General features: G+C 39.0%; 1 protein-coding gene across 4 annotated transcripts in view; it reads left to right on the top strand.

The window, feature by feature from the left end:
- ntm (neurotrimin) overlaps positions 1-16,094 on the top strand; it is a 138,814-nt gene that overhangs the window by 77,521 nt on the left and 45,199 nt on the right. For all 4 annotated transcript variants that reach the window (XM_079356356.1, XM_079356355.1, XM_079356354.1 and 1 more), the window contains exon 2: positions 9,600-9,832. In XM_079356356.1, the coding sequence (XP_079212482.1) occupies positions 9,600-9,832 (233 nt within the window). The remainder of the gene's footprint in view (positions 1-9,599; positions 9,833-16,094) is intronic.

Raw genomic sequence — 16,094 nt, 5'->3', positions numbered from 1 at the left:
ATTGACGATGACTGATCATAATCATGTTTAGGGCTTAAGGTTGGAACACATTTGAATTTTGGGGTGATTGGAGACTATATGTTTGAGATACAGCAACTTCCTTCTAAATGGCAATACATCGAGAAAAAAAAAGAGCTCTTGTTGGGTTTAGGTTTTGGGTTGAGCTTTTTGTGGGGGGCGCTATGGAGGCATTTTGCAAGTGATAATTTTTCCGACTCATCTCAATTATACATTTTTACCACTTGTAATATGTTTAAGTTTGATCAGATGTGAAGCACCTCAAAATGTGATTTGCTCAAGAAAACTTTGGCATATACAAATGATGATGATTGATGAGACAAATGGTTATAAAAGTCCATGAATTTGTAGATGGGTAGAGTCCCATGTGACACTATAAGCAGTTTCATTACTTATTAAGAAAGTCATTTTTCCTTAATAAATTAACTCAAAGACTAAAAAGTTCCTTACAAAAATTGTGAATTAAATACTTTCTTATTTTAAATATACAGAGACACTCATTTTTACCACGAAGCATACACCCGGCTTACTGAAGAGGACCTCTCTAGCAGAGACTAAAAAAATTGTTATTGATTGCCGTTTGTCCTTCTCTCCATCTCGACCGTGACGATGCAGTTCTTCCATGTGGAAGGTCCTTTAGATACCCGCAGTCTAAAACAAAAGCATCCTCATTCACCTCCTGAGCCAACATTCAGCTAAAGAGACTGGAGATAAGCCAGGAACAATCTATGAAATGTATCTCACATTGCATGACCTTCACACGGTGTCTTTGATTCAATTTACTTAAGCCTATAGCTGCATTATTACATACAGTATAGAACCATATACTATTACTCTCAGCTCTGTTTATTAAAAAAAAAAAAAAAGGATTTTGCATGTCATTCCTAACTCCATGGCAGTATCAAAATATAACAAGAAAGTAAAATAAATAAATACATTTGGAGTGAAACGGACAATGTTATACTGTCACCTCTGAGTCGACTGGTATTGTCTAGCTGAAGAGGTCTGAGAAATAGTTTTGCATTGTTTTACGAAACAATTGTGTGTATATGTAGCCATGATAGCTCTCTCCTCATTAGTGGTAATTTGCTTTGGCAACATTACATTGTATGCATTCAGGCCAATGAAGCCACTTGAATATGACAGGGTTTTGGAGCATGTCCTGGTACTAGCGCTGCTTTTGCATGAATTCTAATTGCAGACAGTCACTCTTGGATACATTTGCAACCACATCCATTAGCCAGCCCTCATGGTTTACCCTCTTAAGGAGTAGATGCTTTTAAGTGGAAGAAACTTTTAATTTTCCTTTACTGGAAATTCAGAGGAAGTGGAGGTCATTTCCCCACACTATTCTCTCAATAACCCCATTAAGAACCCGTACTGTAGGTGCTTTTAGTGGTGATTATATTATTTTCAATTAACTAAAGCTAAAGTGGCCACCTGCCCAGGTTCATATAAAGGCTTGTTATACGCTGTTCTTAGATTGGTTTCACCAATGATGTGTCGATTTTGCCATTTTAGCTCCTGCACGCAGTGGCAACTTTTCCTTGTTTGATTACAAGTTTAGTGCTTAGAGACGCAGACAGATGAATAATTCTTCCTCCTGTTACACGGACACCAGCATGTTGACACAGAAATGTTTCTTAATGAGTGCATAGATTGGGCTAATTAATGGGCCCATCATCCAAACTTGCGAGGCTTAATTCATCAATGTGATCATTGTGAGACATTAGGAAGCTCAAGTGGCTCGTTTTCCATCAGGTCATGACAGCGTTAGTTTATCTGCTGTGTTCAACACCAAGATACAAATCACAAGTACTTACTCAAAGCACACACAAAGTGGAAGCTGGTTTATTCCTGTGACAAGTTCAATGAGCAAACAATTACTGGATAAATACTTTGAATACAACCATCTGCCCCCTGTGTTGTAATATTTGTTAGAGTATTAGAGAACGAACCGAATATTGAACGGTTCTATAACCTGAACAACGGGAGCCGAGTCCCAGTTGCGAGCCGTTCTTTTTCTCTTTTTTTTTTTTTTTTGATTGTGTTCAGATGGTTTAGGTCAAACACAAGCTCCACTTGCTTCTCCAGTGACAGAGAAAGACTGCTGAGACAGAGAACAGAGGAGGACAAGGGGAGGAGCGCCGTAGATTGCGCATGCAATGCTGCTTGCTATCATCGGAGTTATGCACATATGACTGTATGCAGCGGAGCGGTCTCTGAAGTGGGAGGAGGACACGCGGTTGGCCGCAACAAGAGCCAAAGAAAGCACAGCAGCAATTATAATCTATATTTCTGAATACTTCAAACTCCAACATCCCACCGATGTGTTTTCTATTGGTGGGATCTTTAAATTTGAATCATTCTGACCTAAATTTGACCCTGTCATTCCTCCAAGTGATTATTTCCCAGCTAAAACGGGTAACCCCCTAGATTGCTTCTCAAAAATACAGCCAGTCTTTTCAACGGCTCTTTGAAAGGAACGGATCTCTGAACGACTGAAAGAAATACTCTAAAACATTTATACACGTGTACGCCACTGTGTGCCTGCAGTACACCTACCTTAGCAGCCTTGGTTGTCTCATATGTGATGTTTGTTGTAATGTTTAAGTATTTTTTTAAGCGTTCTCTTTTAGAGCTGAAACGATTCCTCGAATAACTCGAATAATTCGATTACAAAAATTCATCGAGGAATTTTCGCTGCCTCGAGGCTTCGTTAAGTTTTTTTTTTTTTTTTTGCGTCATCAAAACTTTGGTATGAGTATAAAACACGTTTAATGTAGCTGCAGCTACCTGCTCCTCTCTCTGACACACAGACACTTCAGCGCTAACACGCACACACGAGCGCGGCGTGCCGCTTTTAACTTTTAGTCAGCACACAGTTGATCCGTGATCCATACGACCCAGTTGGGAACACGTGATCCGGTCAAACGGTCGGCTTTTCTCCATTCACTCTCTCCATGTTTGCAGCTAACATAACGATAGCAACGTCCTCACAGTCTCTGTCATAGACATACTGTATGTCTATGGTCTCTGTAGTCTGTGAGGGCGCTGAATGTACGCGCTGCAGGAGCAGACAGAGATACACTTCTAACAATATACAGGCTGATAATATGAAATGTCTAATGTCTTCAAAGCTAAATCAAGACAGAACTTGTTTGTGGAATAATAATTTAGCAAATATATATTTAAAGTTTCTCAATTTCCTTATCTGACATAATGATTGATTCTGTGATTGATTCAACAGAACATAATGCTTTCTCAATTAAATGTACTGTAACAGATGTGTAGGCTACACCAAACAGTATTTGCTATTTCAGCCATTAAAACGTGTTTGGCCTGTATTTTTCATCTACCTGCCGCCTTGACCAGTGAATCAGAAAGTGAATTTGGGACCCTGTCAGTAATATGGTGAGCATCATCAGCAGCTGTAGAGCAGAGGTGGTTGGCTGTAACAAGCAGGCGTTTCCATGGTAACTGCAAAGAAGCAGGTTTGTAGGGACGACCCAAGACGAGCTAAACCTTAATTAAGCAAAAGTATGATTTATTAGATTACTCGATTAATCGACGGGATATTCGATAGAATACTCGATTACTAAAATATTCGATAGCTGCAGCTCTATTCTCTTTTCCCATGTAGATGAGTTCATGTCCTTGTTAACATTCTAAATCTTTTGATCCTCTCTGTAAAACTCAGGTTCACTATATAATTTTGTTGGATTTTTTTATATATAAATATGAAGGATTTTCATTAGCTAATTTTAAACTCAAAGAAAAAAAACGGTTTAATAAAAGGAACTCTGACCCACTGCTTTTCTTGTGTAGTTTTAACAATATTGTGGCTGTATATGGGATCATGAAAAAATGAAAATGGCATATTAAATACAAACAACTTTTCACTCTAATGAAATTGGAAGAAAACAACCACTCCGGGTCATTGTTGACCTACTTATGCATCTATGGGTTAATATGGTAAAGTTGTACAGCTTTGTAACTAGCAGCAGGCCCTTCTCTGGCCCTGGAAATATGGGTTTCTGAGTTAAAATCAACATGCCAGCTTATTTAGTAGCTTAGATATTAAAATTAAAGTTCTATGATGGCCATTTTTTAAAATTCAATATGGCTGCCACAAAGACATCTGGGCAAATGCAAACATTGATTTTCTGACTCCTTATACCATAACCTTTCCAAAAAATTATAGTTTAACAAATCCCCCAAAAATTCCCACAACGGCTAAAAGCTAAATATAACAAACCTGACTATAATGTTTCCTAGCTTATGGATGTGTTTGTAAATCACAGTCAGTTTAAGTATCACGGGAAATGTGTCTGCTTTGTAGCCCTCCTGTGTCACAGAATCAGAAGTCTATTCCACAAAGGGCAAAATAACACGAGACAACATTGTCCCTTTCCATGCTTAAGCATGACTTTTGAGGTGAAGTGTGATTCGGCACAGTACAGATTGCCCAGTGTGAGTGGGCCCCAAGTTACCAATTTACGTCTGTGCTTGATGCTCCCTCCCTTTCACTTAGTGAGGCTACCATCTGAATCTACAAGAGGGATATGCAGTTGGTGCTGGGAAACAGTCCACCACATTGCTTTGTTATTGTTAGTAATGTGCACTACTTTTTAAGCACCTGGTCTTGAGAAACAATACTTCAGCTGTGAACCTTGTATGCTAATGTTTATGGTTTTTGTAGCACACGTCAAAAGTTGTTGTGTTATAGATGTGTGTAGTCAGCTTAAACTGGACAATTGTGAACAGCAATGACCTGCAGCTCTCAGTTGGAGGTCTGTTTTCACATTATGCCACAAGAATTCAGGGCCCCTTATCTATCTAAAGAACCTACTATAGATAAAACATGGGCTTATACAAAAGAAATGCCACACAATCATCACTTATGGGCTTAAAAAAACACATGTGGCAGTGTCTGCAGAGATTCTGCTCTTTGTCCGTATTTTCATGTTTTGTGTTGTTTTGGTTGACACCAAAAAAACATCAAGCGGACTAAGCTGGTTCCAAAACGAGGATGAACCGTGGGTTGTCTTTCACTCTCGGACGCAGGATTGGTCTGCTCTCTGTTGGACAGGCAGGTGCCAAACAATGACAGGCCAGGAATCAAATGCAGGGACGCAGATGGTGTATTATACTGTAAGGGAAGTGGGGACCTTGAACAGGAGGACTGAAAGGTAGAAAGCTTTCTTTTTAAAAAAAAAAGGAGATTAGATTTTTTTTTTCTTATTGATAACAATTGTTCCTTTTGTGTATTGATTTTTAACTTTAGCAATGTATCAAGCAAAAAGACCAGTAGATCAAGGTTATATCCCAATACATTCTCTTAAATGTCAGTACACAATTATTGTGTATAGTGATTTCTGTATTAGGTATATATGCACATATGCAAGGACAGTATATATATATATATATATATATATATATAATGTATATAATATATTATGGCTTGAACGACTTGTGATTTTCGAGGCCAATACCGATTGGGGAGACAAAAAATCTGATATGATATATCGGCTGATATCTCATAGAAATATTATCTGTAGATATAGATGTAGATAAACACATGTTGTTAAAACAAGATGGCCACTCATCTGGAAAAAAAAGGTACATGCATCACCTCTTAACACTCTGCCCATTATAATCACACTCATATTGTAAAGGAAAGAGCTTTACCAAGAAAACCAGAGAGAGCACTGTCTTAGTCACACATATGTTTATCAAAGTGTGTGTAAGCTTTAAAAGCATAGCGTGATGAAACGAAATTCTTGTGAGTCATAAAGGTAATATTGATATCTTCTGGTAATTTGAATCTCTTCTGGGAGAGGCTGTGTTGAAAGCATTGAGGGCTGTGTTCCAGGAAGCAAATGTAATGATGACATAGCATTAAACTTTAAACCAATTGATCCAGTGTAAACAAAGGCTAGTGGTGACACTTAATTGAGGAGCAACAAGTGTCATGTTTTTTTAATGATCCACACCGAGAGAGCACACAGGGAGGAAAGAGCAAGCCATGTTTGCTTACGGTTACAGTTTCACTTTCCAATCTCACATCATCTCTCTCCTTTCAAGCCCCATCTGTGCAGAAGAGATAAAGGGGGGGGGGGGGGTGGTATTAATATTTATCCTTTTTCTTATTCCTCTCTTGGGGAATTGAGCTGATGACAAATATAATTTTATAGCAAATCAACCAGATTTTTTTTTAAGTGAGATTATATGAATATTTAAAATATAACTCCAATTAGCTGGTTAACATTTTGACTTCTATTCAAAAAAAGATTTGACAGTTATGCACATATACACTAAGAAATCGAGACAGTATATTTCTCAAACCTTAGCCGAAGAGGCACTCAAGCTGCTTCACTCTTTCCTCCACATTTAATGACTATCAGAAGACCGACCGTCTCCTACTTTTTTTTTTTTTCTTTTTTTACTCTTTCATGAACTCAAAGAGGTAGCACTCCCACTCACACAACATGACTGTGCAGAGTTTCTCATGAATTGGAAATGGGAAGGCAGAGTAAACAAGCTGCCAGGATACCTTCAACTGTGTCACTGACCCTCTAGAATTAGAGCGGAAGCACTGAAGGCTGTGTTTCTCTTGGAGGCACTGACCATATCCTCGACCTTGAAGACTGATAAATAAACTGTTGGAGTATTGAACTCTCTAAAATTAGGGTTGTTCTTGTAGGTTTGCTCTGTTGTTCTAGTTTCTGTTGCATCTGACTTTACAATAGGGTATACTATCTCAAGGAAGTACTTTTCATCGCATATTGTCATCTGCTGAATCGCCATCGGAAATCTTTGAAAACAAACAAACAAACAAACTTTTCTTTGATCAGTTGACTGTATGCAACATGAATATAGTCTCAGTGATGTCACCCATTGGTTTGTACCGTCTTGAACAAGCTGACTCAAAGTAACTTTTGGTCAAACCAGCGACAGGCACAGAGGTTCTGATGAGGTAAACTTTTTGCCTCCAAGCAAACAGCCGCAATGGTCAGTAAACTCAACCTGCTCCTAAAAGGTAGGCATAACTCTTAGCCTTAGTATAACCAAAACAGATGATTTGTAAAATTTCAAACCCCCAGTTTATTGTACAAAAAAAGACATTAGCTAATGATGCTTAATTTGTAATTTTGTACCAGGCATGTGACAGATTATGGCTGGTTTGTTACTGTCATAATAAATTGATCTCACTATCAAAATGAAACTATGATCCATTTCTTTCTTCAAGTCATTGCTTCATTTTATCGATTACACAACAAACACGCGCGCGCGCACAGCCGCACACACACACACACACACACACACACACACACACACACACACACACACATACACACACACACACACACACACACACACACACACACCAGTTTTTGGTCAGACTTTCCATCCATAGCACCATATGCCCCAAAGGATGCCATTGACCCTTATGCCACCACTGAAGTGGAAGTGACTGATGTTGTGACAAAAGCTTACAGTGTAAATGGAGCTGAAAGTCTTTCAGCTGCAAATTTTTGAGCTCCTGATGACCACCCCTGTTAATGTTTAGACATCCTGCTGCTCTATGAATCAGGCCACTAAAAAATAAATTAACCCAGAAGGTTTTCGGCAGCCAAACAAGCAATTCGTACTACCGTAAATTCCGTACTATTGAGCGCACCTGGATATAAGCCGCAGCGGCTAAAAATAAGTAAATAAATGTATTTGTACATATATAAGCCACACTTGATTATAAGCCGCAGGTGTCCACGCTATAACAAGAGCTATTTACACAGACCTAGGCTACCGGTAACATCCGCAAATACTGTAGCGTCCGTACGGACGTTAAAGGACGACGAGAGCGTTCAAATAATAACTTTTAATAACCCGATCACTGTCGGCCGTGACCACGCCGTTTACAGCAGAGAGCAACACATAACTTGCCGTAACAATCCAACTCTCTCCCCCAGCGTTCTCTCATACAGCCACTCAACACGTTCGCGCTGGTGCATTCACTGACTCTCCACATAATCGGAATTATGAACACATTATCAACTACTGACTTTACAACATGAACCGTTACAATACGAAGCCTAGCCGACGGTGTCTGTAACACGGCTGATGAAAAAGATGACCGTAATATATTTCACAAGAAAAAGTCCATCCATTCACTGCCTCAGAATGACTTCATTACTCACTTCCTCAGTCTCTGTTGTCGCTGTCAGTGTCATCTTAACGTGCAGCAGCTCTGTTAGCTTCTTTGACAGCCAGGTCGATCGCCTTTAACTTGAAAGCTGCATCATATATATTTCTCTGTGTGTTTTCCATCATGAGGGTGCGTGCATGAAGCGCAAAATGACTGATATTAAGATCCGACGTGACGAAGTCAAATGTTTTTGCGGCAGAAGTTCATTGTCCCCCATAAAAAATCCATGCATTAGCCGCACCGGAGTAGAAGCCGCAGTGCTCGAAGTGTGAGAAAAAAGTAGCGGCTTATAGTCCGGAATTTACGGTAGTTTGAATCTCTTCCATTTCCTTAGCTGGCTCACTCTCTTGTAATTGAGCCTTTTTCCCCTCCACAGCTCTCTTAATCTTTCTCAGTGTGATCCAAAGATTTGTCATGAAATTACAGCAGATGTGTTGCTCTGCGGAAACAAAGATCATTGACCCCGCTCGTGTATCAAAGCAGCATTCTGTGACTGGTGGAAGCAATCTGTTGTGATTGCAGCAGCGCCGTTGTCGGCTCATTGTCTCATTCACTTTACAATGTGACAAGCCAGGTGTGTGGGCAGATTAACAAAAGAAGAAACCTGATGAGGTTTTGAGAGCTGCATTTGCACATTGTGTCTACACCTTCCCACTGACAGCCTCACAATAGTGTAAGCAAGTTATTAACATGGGTGCTAACAGCTCAAATGTTAATAATATTTCAATATTTTTGTTTTCGATGCCCCAAGTTTAAAAAAGACATTTGCTACATTTTGAGTTTGAGTTGAGTTCATTTGAAAGACAAATCACAGTGCACTCTGAGACGATGTAAGGCTCTCAGGTGACTTCTTCTGTTCAATAAAACAAGACTTTTTTCTCCACCAATGGCCAGTTGCCAGCAATAAATTGATCTAACACTACAGATGCACAAAGACTACTGACATCAGTACAAGGCAAATTAATTAATGGCACTGATATCAGCTGTACTGCTGTCCTATCGTGCGTCAGTGTATATCGAAGAATTTCCATTCTGAACTTCCTCTTTTGTGCACAAACTACAGAACATGTAATGATTCCTTCATTAAGCCCACGCACATGTTCTGTAAAAAAAAAAAAGACGTTCTCCTTTTGCCACTTAACATATACATATGTTCAGTGTTGATCAATATTATCCTTAAAATGGGCACATGACAGATGCATCTTAGATTCAGAACTTGGCATTTACCTTGTTTAATGACTTGGGTGACCTGGAAGTCAAGAATACAACATGTTAACTTTTGATTGTGTGGATACTTAAAGATACTCTTCAAATTATACCCACTTCCCTTTGACACAATTCCGATTTTTAATAGTGTGTTTTGTCTCCACAGGTGTGCACAGGGTGATGTGGTCACACACACAGCATGGCTCAACCGGTCCAGTATTCTGTACGCCGGAGAGGACAAATGGTCAGTGGATCAGAGAGTGAGTCTGGTGACTCTTAATCAGGAGGAGTTTACCATCAAAATTGAAAATGTGGACATGGCAGACGAGGGACAGTACGTGTGTGCAGTCCAGACGAGCAGTCGACCGAGAACCACCTCAGTGCATGTCCTCGTCCAAGGTAACAACTACTGTATATTACTGTTGCACAAACATGCCGTACTACTTACTGATGCGATGACTTGGACAATCTGCAATAAGTAATGAATTGCTATCATGTAGTTTATTTGACGATGAATAAAAAATAATTGGATATTAAACACACTTCTTGACATTCCAGCACACCTTAACCCTTCAATGTAATATATGCTGCTTTTTTGTGCAGGGGTCTACACTGTACAGTTGTGTTGTTGCTCAGCACCAGCACATGAGGGCATAAGTGAACAAACCAGAGAGTAAAAGCTGACATGTGCTCTCTTTCTTGAATCTCATTTCTTCATTCATTGCTCCACTGGAGCAATTAGAGGCTAAATGTCTCGCTCAGGGAGGGAGGAAGGGGAGTGCAGAGTAGATCGCTCACTAGGTTAGGTGCGGTTAATGAAGAAGACCAGATGTTAAGATGCTTTGGATAAAATGAAGTGTAGAGTTGTTATAGTGTCTCCATAAAGATGCAGGCCACAGCTATGTGCACTGTGAAATATAAACACAGCATAATGGGAGCATTTAATGCTGTCAGTTTAATATGCAGGTGATCTGTGCAGCATGAACAAGAACAACATAGTATTGGTGGAGTTAAATCTTCTTCTGTTCTCAGTGTTCAACAAACACATCATGCATTTCAAAACAACATTCACAAAAAGTCAAAAGTTAACCTTGTTGGATTTTATAAGAGATAAGACTAGGGATGCTCGATATTGGCTTTTCTACCGATATCCGATATTCCGATATTGTCCAACTCTTAATTTCCGATACCGATATCACCGATACCGATATATGCAGGCTTTTTACATCAAAACTGTTAGGTAACAACAACATAACATATCTCCTGTGGAATTAACACATTATGCCTCATTTTATTGTGATGCCCCACTGGATGCATATGTGAATGAAACATGGCTTTCCAAATGTACACACTGAGAAAAATAAGAGAACAACTTAAATTATGGAAAAAAAGTGCCATATTTATTTAGTGTTAGAGAGAAACCTCAACAACAAACAGCCTCAAACAACACCACAGACAATATAAAAAAAGGAAGAGGCATATCTTCAGTCCATTAGTTGTAAACAAACATAGTCAATGAATGACTGGCCATAACTTGTCAAATAATATACTCAAACTGGGCTCAATCTCTTTTGAGAGTAACAAAATCCTCTCTCCTGATGCCTTCAGTACTCCAAAGGGCATCCTTCCGAGGGGATGGCTTCTCCTAGGTATGCATGCACCTAAAGAAAGAATAAAAAAGACAGGGAATAAATGTATAATAGAATTCCTCCATTTCTTTAATAGAATTTCTATTATTTATTTTTCTTTGAAGCACTGACTGCCAAATGGTTTTGTATTCATTGCATGTAATGTATATTTTTAATGTGACGCACTCAGCACAGCAGATAAAATTTAGTTTGATGATTAGAGTTAATCAATGACTCACCTGCGCTGTCTCGCTTGTAGGTGCTTGAGCTGCAACTTCATTCTCTGCAAGGATTTCTTGGTACAAAGATTTCAGTTGACTCTTTAAGCGACAACTGTGTGGTTTTCTTCGGTTTCAGCTGTTGCTTCTTTTCATCACTTTGCTGCGCAAATGTAGCAACTCCGCGTGATTCTTCTTGACATGGGTTATTAAAATTGATGTATTAAAGGAAGACACCTTGTTTCCTCCTCGCATAACCGACGCTTTGCAGTCATTGCAAATTACAAATTTATTGTCCGTAGTTGACACTTGGAAATAGTTCCAAACCACGGACACCTCATTCACCGGGTGAGCTAACTTGTTAGCTACGAGTCCAGCGTGTCGTATTTGTTGTTGTTAACGTCATCAAGTGCGCGCCCATAAACGTCTCGTGCTGCGTTCATGCAGACTCGGAAATTCCAATATCGGTTGTAAAAATCCGATACCGATATTTCCAAATATTACATTTTTAAGTCAATATCGGCCCTCCGATATTATCGGACGTCCCTAGATAAGACTGATCCAATCTAATATAGGTATCGGGTCTGATATTGAAGTAATTTGCGTGTTAGATATGTGACTGACAAGGCCAATCCACGTTTCTGATCAACAAACCTGGCTGGGCGCCGTTAACATTCTCAGCTCGTACAGTCTCACATCGATGAGGTTCACATTGTACTGTAAGAAGTGTCCATGTATTATCTCCATGTCAACATTCAGACGAGATGAGAACATTCAGACAGCTCCTTTCATATGGTAAAAAAGTACAATTCTTACACTATTGTTTAAAAGATTAAATTGATGAAACCTGACAGATGTTGCTGCTTTCTGTTTGTGTGTGAAGCCAGCATAATGCAATTCAAAGATGGGTTTACTACAGCTTTGAGTGGCCTCACTCTTACTACCAACAATAATATTATTAATTAAAATATTAAAATTTCAAAATAAGTGTCGGTACATATGTATCAGAATCAGATCGGAATTGAAAAAAGTGGGTCGGTGCAACTCTAGATTTTAAATTTACGTGTTACTTAGTTTAGCTTTTACTGTAAGGACAAAACAAAAATGTTGGTAGTAAGGTGTATCTGTTCATTTTTTTAAGAAATGCAAATCAAATTCATTGTCATGTTTGCTCCCTGACTAATCATTCAATGATTGTTTGCTTTCCTGTGGCAGACTCAGACATCGTCTCTGACGACATGTGCTGCCCATTGCTTTATTAAATCACAGTGATGACGAAAACAAAATCTAATATCACCCTTCCAAAAATGCTGCTGCTGACGGGAACACTTTATAGATCACTGTGTGTGAAAAAGCTATTACATGCAACAGCATGAGGGTCGTTTAACAAATAGAAAAAAAAAACATCGAATGAGCTGTGACTTGGAAAAAGTAATTATTTCCAAGGTTAAAATCTGATGTGTTTGTGGTTGTAGTAAATTATTTAAGGTGGGAAAAAAAATAAAGGTTAATGAACTTTGCCACTAAGGAGCTTATTTAATGTAATCTGAGTAATAATACATTATAACAACATCATTGAAACATTTAGTTACAGTATCCAATCAGAGGAACTTACTGCATCATGAGACGTTTAGGAAACATGCCATGTTGAATTGCTGGCCTTTCTCTGACAACAACGCAGTGGACATTACTGCATATCCTCCTAAGTTTTGATTCCGGCCTAAAATGGTCTGTATTTGTGCACTGACGCTTCCCAGACATGGTAAGAGGCGTGAGCAATGGCTCTAGGAAGGATGGGACAGGGGGAGACAGCTGCCTTCAATGTTTTGAATTTGGACTGCTGTACCCCTTTGAAACACTAGGTGTCAGAATTACATATTGCTCCTTTAAAATATGTTTTAGGACGCTTAAAATTGATAAACTAGAAATAAGCCACCCATGTTTCCATCCTAATTGCTTCACCACAACTAAAAGATTAAAATACTGTGCTGCTTATGAAGTCTCTTTGGATGGTGACGTTTAAAGATTAACTTCACAAATTCATTTTGATAATGTGTCCCTGAATTGCAGACACTTTCAATGATTTTTGTCAGGTTAGCTTTAATCAGTCAGCTTACTTTCTTTCCAGGATCACTATTAAAATATTCTGAAAAGCTTTTTTTCATGTTAAACTGAAAAGTTTTGAAATAACTTTGGAAATGTGAGGCGTCACGACAATATTACTACAAATTATGATCATTTTCACATTAAAACACCATACGGTCCGGAAACTCAGACACTTTTTATTTGTATTCACGTAGCTTTAAAGTAATAAACACACTGTTCCAAATGGGCATTCTTGGCTGAGAGGTAAAGAAAAAAGAGAAGACATACTTTATTTATGTTTACACTCTGTTGTTGAGACGTGCTACACACACACAGGCTGAAATACACACATGCACAAACAGGATCCAAATTGACTTGCACTAGAGATGCATCCTGAGCCAGATTTGGTCAGCTCCGGGACTTGAACTGGCACCCTCTGGTTCCCAACCAAGTTTCCTGCAGACTGAACGACTGCTTCTCCAACCGAACCGCAAACTGCTCACAACGTCAAAGTCGTGTGAGTAAATGTGCTTCGATCAGGACTAATGGGCAGATTGGCACGTTGCATATCAGCCTCTGCGGTCAGTCTATGTGTGAAAGGATGAATGCTCACATGTAGTGTGCAGCGCCTTGATAGACAGGAAGACAAGAAAAGCTTTGTACAAGTGCAGCCTATTTACTATCCCATTTATCATTTTGCTGTTACAGCCTTCTAAATTAACCAGCAGCTCTAATGACATGATCAGAGAAACTGGCTCCATAAGCACGGTGACGTAAAGACGCGTGACGGAGATCAGCACTTCTTTGTGGTCTTAAAAGGAGCTCATTATATACAGTAGATCTGGCTCTCTTCCCTCTCTTTGAGAATATTTGATCAGAGGCTCTTGGTGGCTCTCCAGCAGTACCAGTTAGTCTCTGGAACAAAGCCTGAAAACACAAACTCCTCTGATGTAAACTGTGATTATTTACTGTTCAAGACATACGATCTCAGGAGAGAGTTTTCCAAGCTCCATAGACCTCACTTCTAATGCGTTCTTAGTCATTAAAACTCTTAAGTTAATTATTACGCATTTCAAACAAATAGTAAACACTTATTCAAAAGGGAAAAAAACCCATTGTTTTATAGGTTTTTTGTTGTTTTTTTTTCACCCCTCATCGCCTCTCATTGTTCTGTAACATTAGAGGAATCTGAGTGAAAAACATCTAATATATATATTAAAAAAAATGTCAGCGCAGTGGTGGACTAATGGTTGCATCTCTCCTGTTTCTGACTGGATCCACAGTCCTATCTCTTAAATAACAGCTTAATAGAGCCCCCCCAAAATCATACAACATAATATCTCTTTATTATATAATAGTTTTCATTCGATTCCTCCCGCCATCACCATACCCCTAAGGTACCTAATTCCCTGTGCCTCTCTGCCAAGGCCTTCCTAGCAGGATTTTAGGATGACAGAGTTGCTTCAAGTCTTCCTGGGGTATATCGCCATGGTAACTTAATGCTAATCCGAGAAAAGCATTTCTTTAACCTTTCTATCTCCACAATAAAGTGGAAACATTTAGATCAGTGATTCTCAACTGGTCAAGGCTCAACTACTCAACAATTGTAACCCAAATTTTTATTTCAACCAATCACATTGGTTAAAAACTGTTAAGATTGGATCACAGACAGAATAACGACATGTAGCAAAACCAATATTTACAAGGTGCTTCAGAAACTTTTTGACAACATTTCAGGTCCACAAAAACTTTGTCTCTCCATCGAGTTTGGTGTGTAAAGACTTCATTCTTAGGCCCTTGCTGCAGCTGAAAGGTAAAATATGCTGGTTTTGGTAAATGTATGGCCCTAATAACTTTAGGTTTCAATGCCAGATCCTACATATCACTCTCATGTTTGAATGTTTAAAGTAGAACAATGTAATGTGTAGTGATGTAATTTAAGTCACTACAATAACAACACGTGTGGAAAAGTTAAAACCAAACTTGAATAAAAACTTCCCTCTTTGGTGACTGTAAAAGCAGGAGGAAAGTAGGTTGATTTAAGCAGCAGATAAATACTTGAACAGCTGAGGCCACACAAGAATATGTGGCTTAACTGTATGTTCTGCTGCTGCCACTCTGCCAAACAACACAGAGAATTCAAGAATGTACCACCTGACTAAAGCTCATCTTTCAGTCCTCCAGTCTTGCAGCAGGTGCTGCAGAAAAAGAAGCCTTAAGGATACTCGGTAAAACATGTTTCCTCTGTTTTTATAGCCCACATAGAAAGCTTATTTTAAAAAAAAAACAGTGCTGTAAAAAGTCGAGGTCTTCGGCAGTGAAGATTGAGGACGACTGCGTCAATTTGTTTGTTCAACCGACACACTGGGTCAGAACAACAAGGATAAACAAACTACTGAAGGGATAGCCATGAAATTTCCCAAACAAATCACAACCCCCAGAGGATAATTATGCTTTTAGACCCCGTAAGGTTTTTCGTAGTGCCATCGTCATTCTCCAAAAAAAAACTGCAAAAACTATGATAGCATGCTTCCATAGAGTCATGCTTTAATGCACACCTTCAATTTAGAATCCTGAATTTCTCTGCACCACTGCAAACCCTATATTGTTATGTTAATGGAAATCTCATAAACTAATAGGCTGGTTGCCATGAAATTCACTGAGCTCATTTACTGGTATGTTGCCACATGAGCCATTTCAATTTTAATGACCTGCTTTCCTGTTGGGATA

The sequence above is a fragment of the Symphodus melops genome (assembly GCF_947650265.1).
Source record: "Symphodus melops genome assembly, chromosome: 11".
Classification (NCBI taxonomy): domain Eukaryota; kingdom Metazoa; phylum Chordata; class Actinopteri; order Labriformes; family Labridae; genus Symphodus; species Symphodus melops.
Note: the sequence above shows the minus strand (reverse complement) of the source record. Positions and strands in the feature narration are given on the sequence as shown.